Below are 17,487 nucleotides of genomic sequence, written 5' to 3' on the forward strand. Positions count from 1 at the left end.
AAAGAGGACAGGAACACCCACCTCCTTCCAGAACCCAGGTTCCCTGATCCACTTAAGTAACTTTCTTGAAATATTGCAAAGCTTTGTGCTACCAGGCCTTCACTTCCAATTTAATGTAATATCATATGCCATAAAGGACTTTTTTTTAAGGGTAGATTTCATTTTCACAGCTGTCTCCGCAGGTCTTTTTATTTGCCATGTCGACATTAAAATGCAACACAAAGCCCTTCCTGTAAGGTGTACTCAGCAGCCAGGCCGCTAGGTGTCGCCACCACACTAGTCCTGTCACCAAAGGGCGCCCAGCTCTGTACATACGTGCTAATAAGCACTTTATTTTTTCAAGATTACCCAGCAAATATATATATATATATATATATATCTGTCATGGAACATCGACATTTTCCTCTGCTCCATTCTGGCTTTAGTTTTCTGTGCAAAATTCAAACTAAGAGAGTAAATGATGTGCCTGGTTACTTTTTAATTTTATTCTTTTGTTCTATTTTACACATTAACACTAGAACATCCTTGACTTTGACTATTAGCATAGTCATAAAAGGTGCACTCAGTTCCACAGACATACAAATAATTGTTTTCCTTATACCGCATCCTTTTAGCATCCCTTCCACTAGATTTGCGTGCATTTTTGGAAGCAATTGTGAGATGATTTGGTTTTTTCAAAGCAAGTAGAAAGCAGCAAACATCGAAGGGCAGATGCATTTAGAGTTCTGGAAATACTCTGAAAGTTCACTAGTTAGTCACTAACATTTGGTTCTTTCCCATTCTAAAGCTTTGCAACTTGTAAATGTATGGTGTTTTGAATCTGAAATAACACTGCTGGGTGCAGAATTTAGAAGGGTTTAGAAAGGATGCAAACCTGCAGTCCTGCACTCACTTTTCTGATTTCATTGACAGTTTTTCTCCACATTGCCAAATTCAGAAGACCTGCCTGTCTTGATTTTAAAACAGGCAACAAACTTTTACAAAAACCATCAGCTTAAGGTTTTCTCTTTATGCTAGAATTGCCTCATTTGTTCATGTGTCCTTCTTTATACCTTGCATTGCGACAACTTCTGCAATTTTACTTGCCACTCTCTCCCTGTGATTCTTCCTGTTACTGACTTTGTAATTATTGCATTTTACTTCTGATGGTTGCTGTAGGTCACATTTCATAGCCCAGGCCAAGACTTAAATTGAATAACTGGAAAGAACATTTTGTTTAAAAATACTCCTTGCCGCTCTCTTTCTTTTTTATAAACTGAGATTCAGTAGAACTAAAACTTAAGACAAGTGTCCTCTAAGATATATATGTATATGTGTATATACAGACACACACACACACATATATATAAAAAAACGAGAGCTTTCCAAATCTCACATTTAATATTTATGTAGTGGTTTTCTGACAGCTTTGAATATAACCAAAGTTATTGTTAGGCAAAGATATTTGACTATAATCAAGGTTATTGTAAGACTAGAGAACATGCTGTTTTTATCATCCACCCACTTGCTCTACCCAAGAGAAACATGGAACAGCAGTTAGCTCATGTTAAGGGCTATATCTAGTAACTGCTAACCCGTCAGACTTCTGTCAGGCTTCTAAAAGCAAATTCCTATTGATTTCTGACTTTAGAGCTGAAATTAATAAGGAACCCAGGAAAGCTAGGCTTTTTCTTGAACAGAGAAACAACTCAAAGGTTATATTAGTAAGTGAAATGACTGTGCTAGTTAAGGATTTAAAAAAAATCTTGTATGAATATAAAACAAAATCAATCAAATTTTAAAAAGCGGGTAGTTACATAATAAGATAAAAATGAGTAGTATCAGGTTTTGGTCCATGTTCATTGTAAGCCAGCAGTAAGTCTTCCATTTATTTGGCTATTAGGGAAACTAGGTTTAGTTAACTAATACTTTTGTAAAATAATAAATAGTCCCAAATCTCCCCCATCTGTGGCTGGCCTATATATAAATGCCCGGACAAATCCTGGGTTTATGGGGCAAGGGTAATTAACTCCTGAGGCGGACACCAGTGTGAAATACAGCTTGTATTAATAAAGTCCACAGCACAGAGCCTAAGAATTAAAAGGGTCTACAGGCCTCTAGGGCAGCCTCCTCACCAACACAGAATCTTTTCTACAGGTGGGCTCGACCACACCACGATGCCGCCAACACTATGTGACAAGCTCCTAATGTCACAGAGCCACACTGGAAGGCACTTTTATACTCCCAACAAAGTCCAGAATGGTACTGGCACTCTCACTTGGTAAACACGACTTGATGAGAAAAATCAACGGAAAACAGGTGCTTCCAAAGGGTTAAAGCACCAAGCCAGGAGAAGCCCGGGTGAGGAGTGAACGGCATGTCCTGGACGAGCCATCTTTCGAAGCCAATTACTTTCTCAGTAAAATTAATTTTTCTTTTACTTCAGCCTTGCTTAAAGCTAATAAAGAAAGGATATCTGGCAGGATCATCTATCTACCTACAATCCTCCCACTTAATCACGGGCCACATGGACCTGGGGATGCACAGAATCACCCGATTTAATTGGATCTGGCACCTGCCGTTTCCTAACCGCCTTCTGCTCTGTCCTCCATTATAGGTACGATCTTCTAGGGTAAAGGAATAGGTCAGAAGTTACAGATAACTTTTTCAATTTTCTATTTGCCACAGAAATAAATTAAAAAGAGAGCCAATAGCTATGTCCTTATAAAACTATTGGGTCGTTTGTATTTATTGCTTTGGAATTAAAGAGAAATTCTAGGGCTAGACTAAGACCAAAACTCTCAAAATAGGTTAGTGAATAACATCTGAATTACTGATTACATGAGTCTTTTTTTTTTTTGAAACACGGTCTCGCTATGTTGTCCAGGCTGGTGTCAAACTACCGGGCTCAAGTGATCCTACCAACTCAGCCTCCCGAAGAGTTGGGACTACAGGTGGTGCACCACATCCAGGAGTCATTTTTATAAGCTTTAATTATGTACTTCAGCATCACCATGCTTTTTCCTTGAAATTAAATTTCCACAGCTTTATGAAATGAGTACAGAACCACAAAACAAGAACGACTAGAGGCCCACATTATATTCCTAGCTTTACATCTTCCTGTAACATTTATATCTGTGACAAACCACCCATCGGCTTGGTTAATAACTGAGTTGCTCACTTCCCCCATGAAGGTGTGGATATTTGACAGCAAGGCGTCAGTATTGCCTGTAATGCAAATGTTCCCTTAAATTACCTACACTTCACAAAACACGGATAATGCCTTTGCTCTTAACGAATGTGACTAATTCCAGATGAGAAGTCACTAAGAGAATCCTTTTATGACATGTGCCAGTGATCAATGTATTGCATCTTAACTCCAATTCACTGTTCAATACGTGTTCTGTGATGATAGAATTTCTTGAAGTAGTTCTCCTTCAGCCTTCTCAGTGGAGAGTATTGAAGGGACACTCTACGAGGAAGGTGGCTCTCCTGTAAGTGTCCGGTGGGTCAGCAGTTTGGGTAGCTCTGCCCCAGCTCAGGGTCCCCGAACACATGGTGCCTCAGGGACCCGGAGTGGAGCTCTGGTGGGGCCTGGTGATCACCTCCAGCAGCCCTCTTGACACGGATACCATGTGCTCCAGACCTCCTGTCTGCATTGGCACCCTGTACCCTACAAGCACACATGGCACTGGCTGAGGCTAGTCTGGCCCCTGCCTGTACCCCAGAGGGTTGCTTCCTGCTTGCCCTGCAAAATTCTTTTGACACCCAGTGGACTGCAACTGTAACTTCCCCAAGGAGGTCTGAAGCCCAGGCTCCCTTCCAACTTTGTCCTTCCTAGGGTATTCTCCCTCAAATACAATAGAGTAAAATACAGAGTCACTCTTATATCTCTGATAGTCACTCTTTCATCAGAGTTTAGCAATATTTAGCTTCCCCTGTTTAAATCACTGTGTGATGTTTACCATCTGACTGATTGGTCTTAACACATTTCAAACTTACTAACTGGTAACTGTCTGCAGAAAAGAAGACGTAAGGAATCAAAGTTCTTGTGATATAATAAGGAAAAACTAGACTTTTCAGAACATGGCTACATACTTAATTATTCAATAGACTGTTGAACACATACTAATAAATCATGCATTTCATTTGACTTGTAGAGTCAGCTTTTATATGACAAACGTACTGTATATAAGTAAAAAGAAGTTGTACAAATAATTGTTCTCTTAGTACAAAGCTGACCCAAATTAAATGGTATAAAAATAAAAAGACAACCAAAAAGCAGCTTCTGAGATACTAAACAGTAAACATTTATGCTCACAGGTAAGTTACAAAGAGTGCTACGCTTTCTTCAACAATATCATGCAAACATAAATACTATCAACAAAGTTGGTGACTATGCCCTTACTAAAATAAGCAGAGGCTTATTCTCTCCTTTCTCAGATATTTACCAGGTAAAAGACACAAGCCAAGGTACGAAGAAAAAAATATGACTTATTAGCACACAGTTTTCAGGCTTTGGCTGGACAGCTTAATTGATGACTCTTTTCTTCACCATAAGTCATGCAAAGGATGCTATTCCCATCAGCAAAACATTAGAATGTAAATGACAACATATTGAAAATACTACCCAATAAAGGGCCATTTGCAAGAGGATGACTAATAAACAGTTTTCAGTGATGGTAAAAACACGTAGAAAACAGATCTTCACCAACACCTAAAATCCACGCTCTGCTAAAATGAGGCATTGCAGGGAGACAGCTGTCTCTTGAGGAAAACACCACACCCAAATTCCTTTATCAATTGTCATTTTGATTGCATCTTTCTGATTTCAGCAGTTCCTCTGTCCATCTTTATGCAAATGTAACTGTTAACATGTTTTGGGATTCTGGTAAAGTTCCCCTAGAGAACTGGGTCACTCTGGAATGATTTCACTTGGAGGCAGCCTGGTGCCCTCAATGAGTCAATGACGGGAAAGGGGCTTCCTGTAGCTGTTGCTCAGAAGCCGTCCACAAATCTGAATGCTGGAGTCACTTTACCCAATCTGTAACTGTTAAAAACTGTTAAATCTGTAACGGTTAAAATGCTGTTTACACAGCCACCTTATGACTAGGATGGAAAACCAGTCAGTATTCAGTTCCTCATTTGTGATTACGATACAGCATAATGATAAATATTTATTAAGCATGTAAAGCAGTACAGTAAGAGAGGCTGCAGCTGGAATTATTTATTCTAGTTCTCAGTCTGGGGAGCGACTGTGCTGTTGTCATCACTTCTGTTACCCATACTAGTTGGTTACGAGCAGACTGTTTAAGAGTGGTTTACCACTAAAGACAGGAAGAGAAAGAGAAAGGGTATGTCTGGGCTAGGGTAACAGAGTCAATGCCAAATTGCTGGTCTTTTAGCCTAGCTGTTGAGCTCAGAGTCAGTCTTAGAGCCAAACTGTGGGCTGTCCCAGCGCCCAGAATCTGTATTTCAACCTAGTGATGTTATTAGTACATGGCATGAGATAGATTGACAGGGAAACAAAATGAGAAATTAAACAAATGGAATAATAATATCGATAAACTAAATCAAATCAGCATGAACAATGTTCATTTGTATTTATCTGGGCCAAGTTGTTCCACCCATCCCCAAAAGCTAAATCCTACATAGGTGTGGTAACTCATTAGAGTGACAAATAATGATACTCAAAGCAATACATGAAGAAGCTACATGAAACACAGACTGTTGGCATCTTTTGGGCTTGAAAGGACTATAATACAATCATTATCTTATTTCAAGGAAGGATCTCAAACAAAATACCAGAAAAATTTCCTCCATTAATGAGTACAGTTACCATCAAATATTTAATGACAAAAATACAGATTTTTCCTCACTATTATTTTGCTAAGAGAAGACCAAAAAAAAAAAAAAAAAAAAAAGGTTAAAAACCCTGGGTGGGGAAAGTAAAAATTATCCCTTAACATTCACACATTCTGTTTTAATCTTTCGCAATGAGACCAGAGGGAAACTTTCTAAAGGCAGATTATCCATATATTCTTAGGAGCTCAAATGATTTTACAGATAGAGAATTAACATTTTAGCAAATCTAGGACTAAATCCCATTAATATTTATCACTGTTTTGCAGATTATAGGTGGTATCTGTATGGTTCATTAAATTCTCTTTTTAAACAAAGAAAAATACAAAAATGCAACTATGACTTAGTTCACAGATACAGACCAACTCAACAAGAGAGATCAACTTTATAAGGTGATAAAGTAACAAGAGACTGGACACAGATATTGCCTATTATTGATAAAGAAACTATGGGTGTGTATGTGTATGCAATGAAATATTATTCAGCCTAAAGAAAGGAGATCTTGCCATTTGCCACAACAAGTGGACTTGGAGGACTTCATGCTAAGGAATACAGACCAGACACAGGAAAAAGAAAAATCACATGGTCTCACTTACATGTAGAACCCTCTCCCCCCAAAAAAGGCCACATATGTAGATAATACTATAAAACAATGGTTACTGGGGCCAGGGTAGCAGAGAGGAAATGGAGAGATGTTGGTCAAAGGATACAAAGTAACAAATATGTAGAATGAACAAGTCAAAAGATCTAAGATACAACGTGAAGACTATAGTTAATAATAAGGTATCGTGGATTAGCAAAATGTAATATATGTATACCATGGACTACTACATAAAAAGGATGAATTAATGCCTTTTGCAGCAATTTGGATGGAACTAGAGACCATTATCCTAAGTGAAGTATCTCAAGAATGGAAAAACAAATACCACATGTACTCTCTAATAAGTTGGAACTAACCAATGGGCACACATGTGCACGGAGGGAAGTAAAACTCACTGGAAATCAAGCAGGGGGCTAGAGGGGGAAGGGGGTGGCAAAAATCTACCTAACCAGTACAATGAACTCTATTTGGGTGATGGGCATACTTACAGACCTAATTCAAGCATTACAAAGGCTACCCATGCAACAAAAACATTTGTAACCCCTTAATGTTTTGAAATAAAAAATAATAGTGTATCATAGTCACGATATTTGCTAAAGGAATAGATTATACCTGCTCTCGTTGGGGGAAGGGAGAAATGAGCAACTTTGTGAGATGATGGGTATGTTAATTTGTTCCACCATAGTAAACACTTTACTATTAAATATGTATGTATTTTATAACATGTTGTATACCTTAAACATACACAATAAAATTTATTTTAAAAAAGGAAAAAAATACAAAAATGCCACTGTGAATTCACAGATACAGACCAATTCCACAGCAGACATCAATTTTATAAGATGACATAGTAACAGGCGACCGGACACAGAGAGATGTCACATATTATGACAACACACAAACATTATTCTGTTATTCCAGGAAAAAAAGAACCTCTTCTTTCACTGCAAAAAAATGCTTCAAGCTAGAGGGACAAAAGGCGAAATGAGAAAAGCATTTATCTTGGCAGCAGCATGAGAAAATTATGTTCCTAAGATGTTCACATTTCCTTTCAGTATTATAAATGAAGGAAGGTGATATTTTGCCAAAACCCAAAAAACCTTTTAAGGGTATTTCTCTATTACAAATTCAGGTAAAAGGTTTGTACAAGTACTGTCCAGAAGAAATATAATAGAAGCCATATGTGTAATTTTAAATTTTCTGGTAGTCATACTAATAAAAAAGGAAAAAGGTGAAATTAATTTTAATTTAACCCAATATATCTAAATTATCATTTCAATATATAATCAATGTAAAAATTATTGAGATATTTAACTTTTTTTTCCCCACACTAAGTCTTCAAAATCTGGAATATATTTACACTCACATCACAAATTCAACCAGGCACGTTTCAAGTGCTCAATAGCTATATGTCGTTTGTTGGTACCACACTGGATAGTACTGCTCTATACTACGAACTTTTGTTTCCATAACATTAGTGATGATAGGTATTTGCACTAGAGCTTTTGTAGTGGAGAGTCTGGTGTAATGAATTTTATTATTATAAGGCCCAAAATGATGTATATTACAAAAGTGTGGAGTGCTATTTTAAAAAGTTCTAAATCTTTGTTCTGTTCATTATAAGCAAGACTAAGTTTTCAGTTAATACACTTTCAAATACCAGGGTCCTCAGTCTATTAAAAATGCTGTCCCCTGAGTTAGCAGTAGCCTCAGAAGACAAGTCTGCATTCTAGTTTCTTGTTCTACCTACCAGTTGGTTCACACACATGAAAACATGCTGCCGCCACAATACACTGGGTTATAGTTAGCATGACGCTAATCTAGATCACTCAGCTTAAGGATTATTTCATAGATTCAGTACAATCTCCTATGACTTAAATAATTTTTTAATGTTCTTTTAAGTATAATAACTTCATTTTGGCTATTGCTGTAAGTCCATTATATGTTCACATACTAAGGAAATGTGCATATATAAACATGCAGTCTACTTAAACTAAATCATAATTAATAACATTAATTTCTTACCAAATAACTGGACTTGAAGAGCCTCAAAATACCTTCAATGAAGGATCCCTTCTAGAGCACAGAGAAGTTCCCAAAGTATAACTCTTGGCTGATAGGCTGACAAACTGAAAATCAGCACATAAGAAAAATACATAATATATGCGCTTAACTTTATTTTCTCCAAATAAAATGAAGAATCACATGCTTCTCATCTTCTGGAAATAGCTTGAGAAGAATTTTCTATTGTAAATCTAGTTTCTCTTCACTTTAAAAATTAAGTGTTGGCCAGGCGTGGTGGCTCACGCCTGTAATCCTAGCACTTAAGGAGGGGAGGACAGAGGATAACTTGAGGCCAGGAGTTTGAGACCAGCCTGAGGAAGAGCAAGACCCTGTCTCTGCAAACAACAGAAAAATTAGCTGGGCATGGTGGCGCACTCCTGTTGTTTCAGCTACTCGCAAGGTTGGGGTAGGAGGATTACTGGAGCCCAGGCCCTTGAGGTTGCAGTGAGCTGAGATGGACCACTCTACCCTGGGCAATAAAGTGAGACCCTGTCTTGGAAAAAAAGAAAAAGAAAAAGAAGTGTTGACCAATAAAAGGTAAGTATAAAGAAACGTTAAAAATTAATAATTAAAAACACAACTCAATAGGAAAAAAGGTAAAAAGACACGAAGAGCGGTTTCCAAGAACAAGAAATAGAAATTACCATAATAAAACATGTCAGCTTACTAATAATAATCAAACCTATGCAAAATGAAACCACAATGAAATATCATTTTACGCTCCCCAGCTTGGAAAAAATTTGACTTTGGCAATGCCAAACATTGGTTAAGATCTAGAGTCCTGAAAATTCTAGCATACTGGTGGGAGCATAAGTTAGTACCATTGCTTAGGAAACAATTTGGCCTTATCTAGTAAAGTTACAATGTGTTTTTATCATATAACTCAGCAATTCTATTGAAGGTATATATCCATTCGTTTATGTACAGAAGTCACATAAAAGAATCTTCACAGCTACATTTCTTTTCTCTATTGCAAAGACGCAGTTCAATAACCAGCAATTAGAAAAGAGAAAAACTTGATACTTCCACACAATGGAATAGCAGTGAAAAAAACTCCCATCGCAATGAACATAAAAAGGAAGTGACAGATTACATCCAGTTTTATTCCATTTATTATTCTTTAAGGATACATACATGAAAGTAAAACGATAAGGGACAGGAAGACTATGGTCCACACAAAGTTCAGTACAGGGGCTTCCTCTATCAGACAGGGAGAGAGAGGTTCAGGAAAAAGCACATTGAGTCTCAAAGGAAAGGCAATAAGGTGGGTGATAGGCACACAGGGGTTTTTATTATTATTATTACTCCTTATACTTTAACATATATATCAATATTATATGTATCTATGCATATATATATATTTCATTGCATATATGAAATTTTTAAAAATTGGAATGGATGTAACAAAGGAAAAAATGACGTGTCATGTTTCAGATGATGAACCACAGCCTGGAATGCTCTTAACTTACCTCAACTCTGTCATTTACCACTGCCTATAACTGCTGCTTCTGTTTCTGTTTCCCCATCTTTGAAGGTGAAGATTATTGTCCTGTTCGGACAGTACCCATCACATTCCAGGGGCTCAATCCATGCTGATGGAAAGGATGAACAAACTAACCTGATCTGCATTTCTAGAAGAACTAGGAAAACTTTGGAAATTTGGGTCACAAGTGGGTGGTGATCATTTTGCTTATTTGGCTTCACAGTTTCTCACGTTGCTGCAAACTTACAGCCTGTTCCCTTTGATCCCTTCCTCCACCCTCCTTCTGTCCCCTGGTGTTTAAGGTTTGAAATAGTTCAGTGATTAGATCAACCTCTGACACTGACTTTAGAAATGTTGTTTTCCTCTGTTTTCAGGGGGTGGCTGCCCCAAAAGGGGCCCTGGGTAATAAAGGGTCATGGCCACTCTGTCCTTGTTTTCTGCACCCAATCAGGGGAACATATCCACCAGCCCGTAGCTTCTGTATACTCAGGAGGCCACAAAGTCATCCATTTGAACCTACCCAGGGGCTGAGTGATCTAACTCCATCCTCCATGCTGACCACCTTCTGAGATGATTCTGTTGTCTCCTCCCAACATAACTGTGAAGGACCCGTGCCTGGCTCCTTGAATGGTCACACAATCTGTTTGTATTTTTACAGCTGAATGTGCAGCTTTCACACATGGGGTTCATGGATGGAAGGAGAAGCACAGCCTCTCCACTAAACAGAAAGGATTCAGCCAAACACAGAACTGAAATCTTTAAAAGTGTGAGAAACGGTAGGGAACAAACACTCCATTTTCAGGATATATGTTTTCTGGAATTTATTCCCCTTTAATGCTGAATATAAAATCTGAGATTTCACCAATTCCTTTAGAGATAAACACATACAAATTGAAATCTAAAAACAATAATTATACAGATCAATGTGGAGCCTGACACGTAAGAAAAGCTGTTAAATGAAAAGTACTTCCAGAGAAAGCAAAACCCCATAATAACATCAAACAAACAAAACGAAAACGAAAGAGAAAGAGGCTTTGGTACCTTTCAGTAACAGAAGACAAAAATAAGTTTAGCTCATTATTAAATTCATATAATATAAAAACATCTCTGTGGGAGTACTGAATTAAATCTATAAAAGAGAAACAAATCTAAAATATATTAGAGTCTGAGGGGAAAAAGAAATTTTTCCTTTTCTCTTCTTTGATTTTAATAAAACACCAGAATTTGGAAAAACAAGTATTTTTCCAACTAAATTTACTTCTGGTCTGTATACATCTAGCAGGATGGCACTCTATATTTTATCTAATTTTACAATGGCATAATTTGATTTTTAGCAGCACATTTCCTTTGTCCCAACAAGCCCACTACAGGAAATAAAAATTCTGTCTTTAATGCCCTTGATATTAAATCTATGCCTACAATTCCCATCCACTTCTTTCCTGGGTTTTTAAGACTGTGATTATCAAAATCTACAGGCAGCTAGTTAAAAAAAAAAAGGGAACAAGAAAATCATTATCCCATGTTTGGAATTCGGCTGGTAAAAAAGTACAAGCAAGCACATGACATTCTCTGAACACTGTATGGTCCCAGAGGGCAATACCTGGGCACGCTGTGGGGCCTGGATACTGTACGAATGCCACACGCTGTGCTGCTAGCTCACTCACAACAAGTACAGTATTGCCTGAGGCTGGTTTATTGTATTTCTCTGTTGATCAAAAAATAAAAAAAATAAAAAAATCAAGATGGGGAGATGGTATGTAACAGCAGCAATAATTTAGCACTACTATCCATCTAGTCTGTTTAATATAATCATACTAGGTATACTATGGTTAATTCAAAAGTTATAAGACAAGCAAATGTGTACAGCTTTCTTTGTCCAGCAAATATGGTATTGATACTATATCCCCAGAATTTAACTTGCAAAGCCTCAACCATACCAACTTGGTTCTTAGTGCTCCCTGGCAAGAGTAGACCAAACATATTTAATAAGTTGGGTAATTTTATAACAATTTTTAAAATTGCTGTACCATAAGAAATTCTAAGTCTTAACAGAAGACTCACATACTCAAACACAATATCCAGTTTAAAGAAAAAAGAATTCCTGAATAGTCCTTGGGATTTATCAAATGGAATTTGACCTGGATCTTATTTAATGCCAACTAACCAGTAATATTCATATTGGACAACAGCTTTCCTTGGAGAGAAAATTGTGGATCGTGCGTCTATTCCAGTCAAGTAGAAATCTGTCACGCTTTTCTTCTGTGTAGTCCTGGACTGCAAATCTCAGGCTGGGACTTCAGCTCTAGCATTTGGCAAGTTCTTTATAGTCCACATTTTTAGCCAGAAATGGGGCCGGAGGGGGGGGGGAGCATAGATGTAACAGAGCTTTAATTCTTCCGCCCTTTCCATTTCTTATAAATTTCTTGCTCAGAATCATAATGAAAGGTCCAGAATCAGGATGTTGGGAGTTGTATTTTAAACAGCACTCTGAGAGTTTACCCTATTCAAGGCTGTTTCCATGTTTGGCAATAGAAAACTCTAAAATATGAAGTGCCCCTGTTATAGGGACAAGGATGCAGAAAAGTAGCCTTACCCTAATGAAGTAGACATCTTCAGTGTTTACCAGCATCCACTCCAGTGGGAGTAGAGATTTTACCTGCCAAGTACAAATCTGAGTTATTCTACAGACAGCCTCTTTCTCATATATGTTGCTCCGAAAACACACCTATACTCCTGTATGGATGAGAACATGTAGCTGTACTACCCTGAAAAATCTGAGACTGCTTTGGCCAGAAATATGAGCAAGTAAAGTCATAGGGAAAATGAAAAGTAATATAAGAAAAAATTAAATTGTACAGCAATATTGGTATCTTTAATATGTCTCGTCAAGGGTTCACAAAATATATCTAATTGAGATCTTCCTTTCTCAGAAAATATAATTCCTTCACAAAATAGAATAAGCAGCTGTTAATAGTTAGGGGAGCTGCATTTAAAAATATATGTCTACTTATGTATAAATAAACTGCTATGGCTGAATAAGCCTTCAGATACTAGTCAGATGATTTTCCCATAAATTTATTATCTAATTGGTGGATCTCTTAAAATATATCTTTCAAGGAGTCTTATGTATTTAGGTAAAATTTTCCCTTTGCAAGAGATTAAAGAAGCATATATTTTCCAAAATAGCAATTCTTTTCATCCCTGTTACTTAGTTCTGATCACTCGATGTTTTAACAGGGATTTTTGGAGACATCTGTAGGAGCTTGGAGGTTTTATAGGGGTAAGAGTTCCCACTACAAAAATGAGTCTAGAACATCTAACTTTTTCACAGGTGTTATTAAAAAGCATTGGAACAGTGACGTTTGTGATTCTAAGCAAAAATCTTCAGTGCTCTTTGTCAATCAGCATTGTTTTTTTTTCTTTCTTTCTGATTCAAAGACTCTAATAACCTGGCAGGCTAAAAATTCAAGGATGCAATCCAGGCAGCTTAAAGAGAAGCAGGTATATACAACTCTGGCATCTACTATAACCTAGTGCAGATCCAACATTTTCTCTCTGATGGTGCTACCCACTTATCTTTCAGTCATTAAGGAAGCACACCTATAACAGGTGATAATATTTCCTGGTGAGTGAGGCAACTGTAGGCAAATCTGAAAAAAAAAAAAAAAAAAAAGAAAAAAGAAAAATCCACCACCTGATTTGGTTTAAAGCAATCATGCAATTCCTATCATACCCACATCTTCCAAAAACACCTTTTCCGTGGCAAGCAAAGTTACTGACAATGCATGTGGCTTTTGTCACAGTGATGCATTAGGTAAGCAGGTGTGTGCTGAGTACCAGGGGGGTGCTCCAAAATGCATCTCTCCATCATCTTCCACTTTTCCTCTCTAAGGCTCGGCCTAGTTATTTAAAAAAAAAAAAAAATAGGCACCAGTTATTGCATTACATTGATAAGAAAATTCACCCTTGACAGGGTTTTTTTAATGTCAGGAATAGACACATTGGAAATGATAATAAATCACGCCCATGTGATTGACAACAACAAATCCTGGGTTTCAGCCACAGAGGCCAGATTTAAGTCAAACCTACCTGACCTGCAAATACAAAAGTGGAAGCTGCATGTTTACAATAACCTACTGAGACTCCTCTCAGAGGCACTATTCCACCAGTGCATGGCTGGGTGAGTGGGGGTTACCTTGCTCAGGGGGCCTGTGGAGGTGCTGGGTAATGCTGACCCAAGGTAAAGAACAGCACTAGTATGGCCATACCTGTTAGCAAAGAGTCACTGCCTGAATCCCAAGTGCCACCTGCCCCTCCACCCCATGAATTCAACTGATATATGGCTGACACCTGGAACAGGGGTCCTCCATGACCTGCTCCAGCTCTGGCCAGTCACTGCCCAAAGTTTCCCAGTTGTTACATATTTTGAATAGCACCTCTGAACAGTGGGGATCTGAAAGTAAAATCTACTATAGGCCCTACTTGGGGTCTATAATAAACTTGATGGTTTTCTACCTGAAAATTATTAGTGAAAAAGGCTCCTTTTCTCAGGTAGGTACCATCATGGGCCAGCCACTGCTGCTGCAGCCAGCCACAGGGGAAACTGAGCCCCCCTGCAAGGCCCCCTCTCACTGTCAGGGGTTTCCACGCCTTCCAACTTCTCAGGAAAAGCAGGAGATCTATATTTTATTTTATTTTTTTTTTATTTTTTTTTTTACATTGTTTAAGCTACCAAATATATTTTAAATATTAGCAACACTTATGTTCTTTTGAAATTCTGTTCCAGACAAGCAACATGTGCAGAGCCAATGTGGCCTGCAGGCCACCATTTGATGACCTCTGACCTTCCTTGGCCCTGTCCACCTTTGAGAGCAGCCCAATCAGAATCTACACTGCCCCTGTGCCCGTCGGGCCCGAGAATGTTCTTTTCCTACAATGTTAGAGCAATTAGAAATGCTAGTGGTCTCGTTATATGTTTCCTAATAGGCTTTCTAGCACTGTCTGTGATGTGTGTATACTGCAGAGAGTAGGAAAGGAGAGGAGAGAGGGGGGCTTTCATCTGTTAGTATGTTACATCTGTGAACACCCTGTCAAAGCCTTAGACTGTGGGATGAATTACTGTCAAGGTAAAAAATAAATGACTAGAAAGAGGGAAAATGCTGAACTGTTCTTACAGATATTTTCACTTCTCTCATATAAAGATGAAGTATGAGTTGCTATTGACCTGAATGGTTGATCAGAGACAGCGGCACAGACCCTGCACCATGGATATCCGCTCTGGTCCTCCCATCCCAGGGGCTCCTGGCCAGGTGCAGCTGAGTCAGGTGCTTGCAAATGGTGGGTTGAACAGGTGGGGCTGTCAAGGGCCCTCACCACCTTTGGGATGGTCTACTAAAACCAAGTCAACTTCAACGGCACCAAGACCAACTTTAATACTATCACCATTGCCATGTGAGAATGATCATAGATTTCCTGAGACATTTTTGAGAAAATAATATTTTTTGAAGAATAAAAAAAGACAGCCCACAGGATCTCTAAGGAATCTACATCTTTGGGGAAAATGGGAACACATGGTATTTTTTTGAGAGGTTTTTACATAGACAATGATGCCCGCTGGATTTATGCATCCATTAGATTATCCCTAGCCCAGTTTTTTATAGTTCTTTCAAGATAAACCTGGGTAATTTGATATCTTTGGATGAAACATGTTATAAAAATACTCTAATTTTCCTAACAAGTATTCAAATGTTCCATCTTTATAAAAATAGTTTTAAGAACCTTTAAATACTTTACGTGTGGGTTTTGCCTCTGCTTAAAACATGTGCACAAAAACCACCCACAACCATCTGTGGACTTACTGATGTAAAAACAAAGCAAGGTTTTACATCGCGTATGCACTGCAAGTGCTGGTGTATAATTTATGTTACTGATGGCCCCTGCCTTCCTCCCACAGGTGTTCCCGAGATGGCACCAATCCTGGCTAGCCTGCAAAGACCTATTACTTACAGACATCAAAGTTCTAAGTAATGCACTTTCTATTTCAATTGTGTTAAAAATAGACACTTTAGAATTCAGTCTCAATTTGAAATATAGTAAAAACCTCAATTACTATGTACATAAAGACTGCAAGGAAATACACAAAAATGTCAATGTGGTTAGCTTTGGGTAATGATTTTTATTTTCTACTTTATACTCTTTTACATTTTCCCAATTTTTATGAATGAGCCTAGGCTACTTCCATAATCAGAAAAAAATAGTGTTTTTTAAAATGGCAAATAACAATCAAAACATTACCTTACTTTAATAACAATATGTTTTGTTTTTTTTTGAGTCATAGTCTCACTCTGTTGCCCAGGCTAGAGTGCTGTGGCGTCAGCCTAGCACACAGCAACCTCAAACTTCTGGGCTCAAGAGATCCTTCTGCGTCAGCCTCTCGAGTAGCTGGGACTACAGGCATGTGCCACCATGCCCGGCTAATTTTTTCTATACATTTTTAGTTGGCCAATTAATTTCTTTCTATTTTTAGTAGAGATGGGGTCTTGCTCTTGCTCAGGCTGGTCTCGAACTCCAGACCTTGAGCAATATGGCTGCCTCAGCCTCCCATAGTGCTAGGATTACAGGCATGAGCCATCATACCTGGCCTGTTTTTTCTTATTTTGAACATGAATCCATGTGCCTAATAGAATTGTGATAATACAGATCATTTCTAGGTCTAAACATAAGAAAATATTAGTCCTTTACATTTTCCAAAAGACATATGACTTAATAAAGCAGCTTCAAAAATATTTAGGAATTGAAGCATTTTTTTCAAGGTTGCCCATTTGTTATTGTAGATCACTTAGTCTCTAGTGAAAATAAGTTTGAAATACCTTTAAAATACGGCTTTGAGTCTATTTCAAAAAGTGTAATGTAAATTTTCAATTTAAAATAGAAAGCACCTACTACTTTTTGCTACCTTAAATTCTTCTTGGAAGAATGAGATATAAATTATAAATAAACTAATATTCTAATGTCTAGCAACAATTAAAAATAAAAAATTAGGCTCCTTTGTGTGTTTTACCACTAATTAATGCATTTGAGGAAGCAAAAACTAAAAATTTGGGAGACTGTATATGCATTTCTCTAATAGCTTGAATCTCCATCCCTAAGAACAATTTAGAAAAAGATAAATTCTTAAACAAGAATAAGGTAAGATTTACCTACCTTTGATGTCAACCGTGGTTTCAGGCCAAGGAATGAAAAGACTGTGTTGCTTTCCTTTGATTCAAAAAAACTGTCATAATCCTAGAAAAAAAGGGAAGGAGAAAATAAAACCAACAAACGAAAGGAAATAATTATATTTGGTGCTTTTGACCAATTCTTTATGGAAGTAAAAAATGTACCATTTCTCCACCCAGGCCAGAGAAGAGCTACCTAAATCTGCTCCTACATGAGCCTAAAAATCTCTTTCAGTATGATGATGAACGTAACAAGTTTTTAATCCAAAACATATGCAGGA

General features: G+C 37.7%; 1 protein-coding gene across 1 annotated transcript in view; it reads right to left on the reverse strand.

Moving 5' to 3' along the window:
• Positions 1–9,600: 9,600 nt before the first annotated feature.
• Positions 9,601–17,487, reverse strand: part of SH3BGRL2 (SH3 domain binding glutamate rich protein like 2) — a 115,201-nt gene continuing 107,314 nt past the window's right edge. The window contains exons 6-7 of the mRNA XM_012769127.2: positions 17,193–17,273; positions 9,601–13,888 (exon numbers count right to left, since the gene is read on the reverse strand). Of these exons, the coding sequence (XP_012624581.2) occupies positions 13,877–13,888; positions 17,193–17,273 (93 nt within the window). The 3' untranslated portion in view covers positions 9,601–13,876. The remainder of the gene's footprint in view (positions 13,889–17,192; positions 17,274–17,487) is intronic.

The sequence above is a fragment of the Microcebus murinus genome, chromosome 5 (assembly GCF_040939455.1).
Source record: "Microcebus murinus isolate Inina chromosome 5, M.murinus_Inina_mat1.0, whole genome shotgun sequence".
Classification (NCBI taxonomy): domain Eukaryota; kingdom Metazoa; phylum Chordata; class Mammalia; order Primates; family Cheirogaleidae; genus Microcebus; species Microcebus murinus.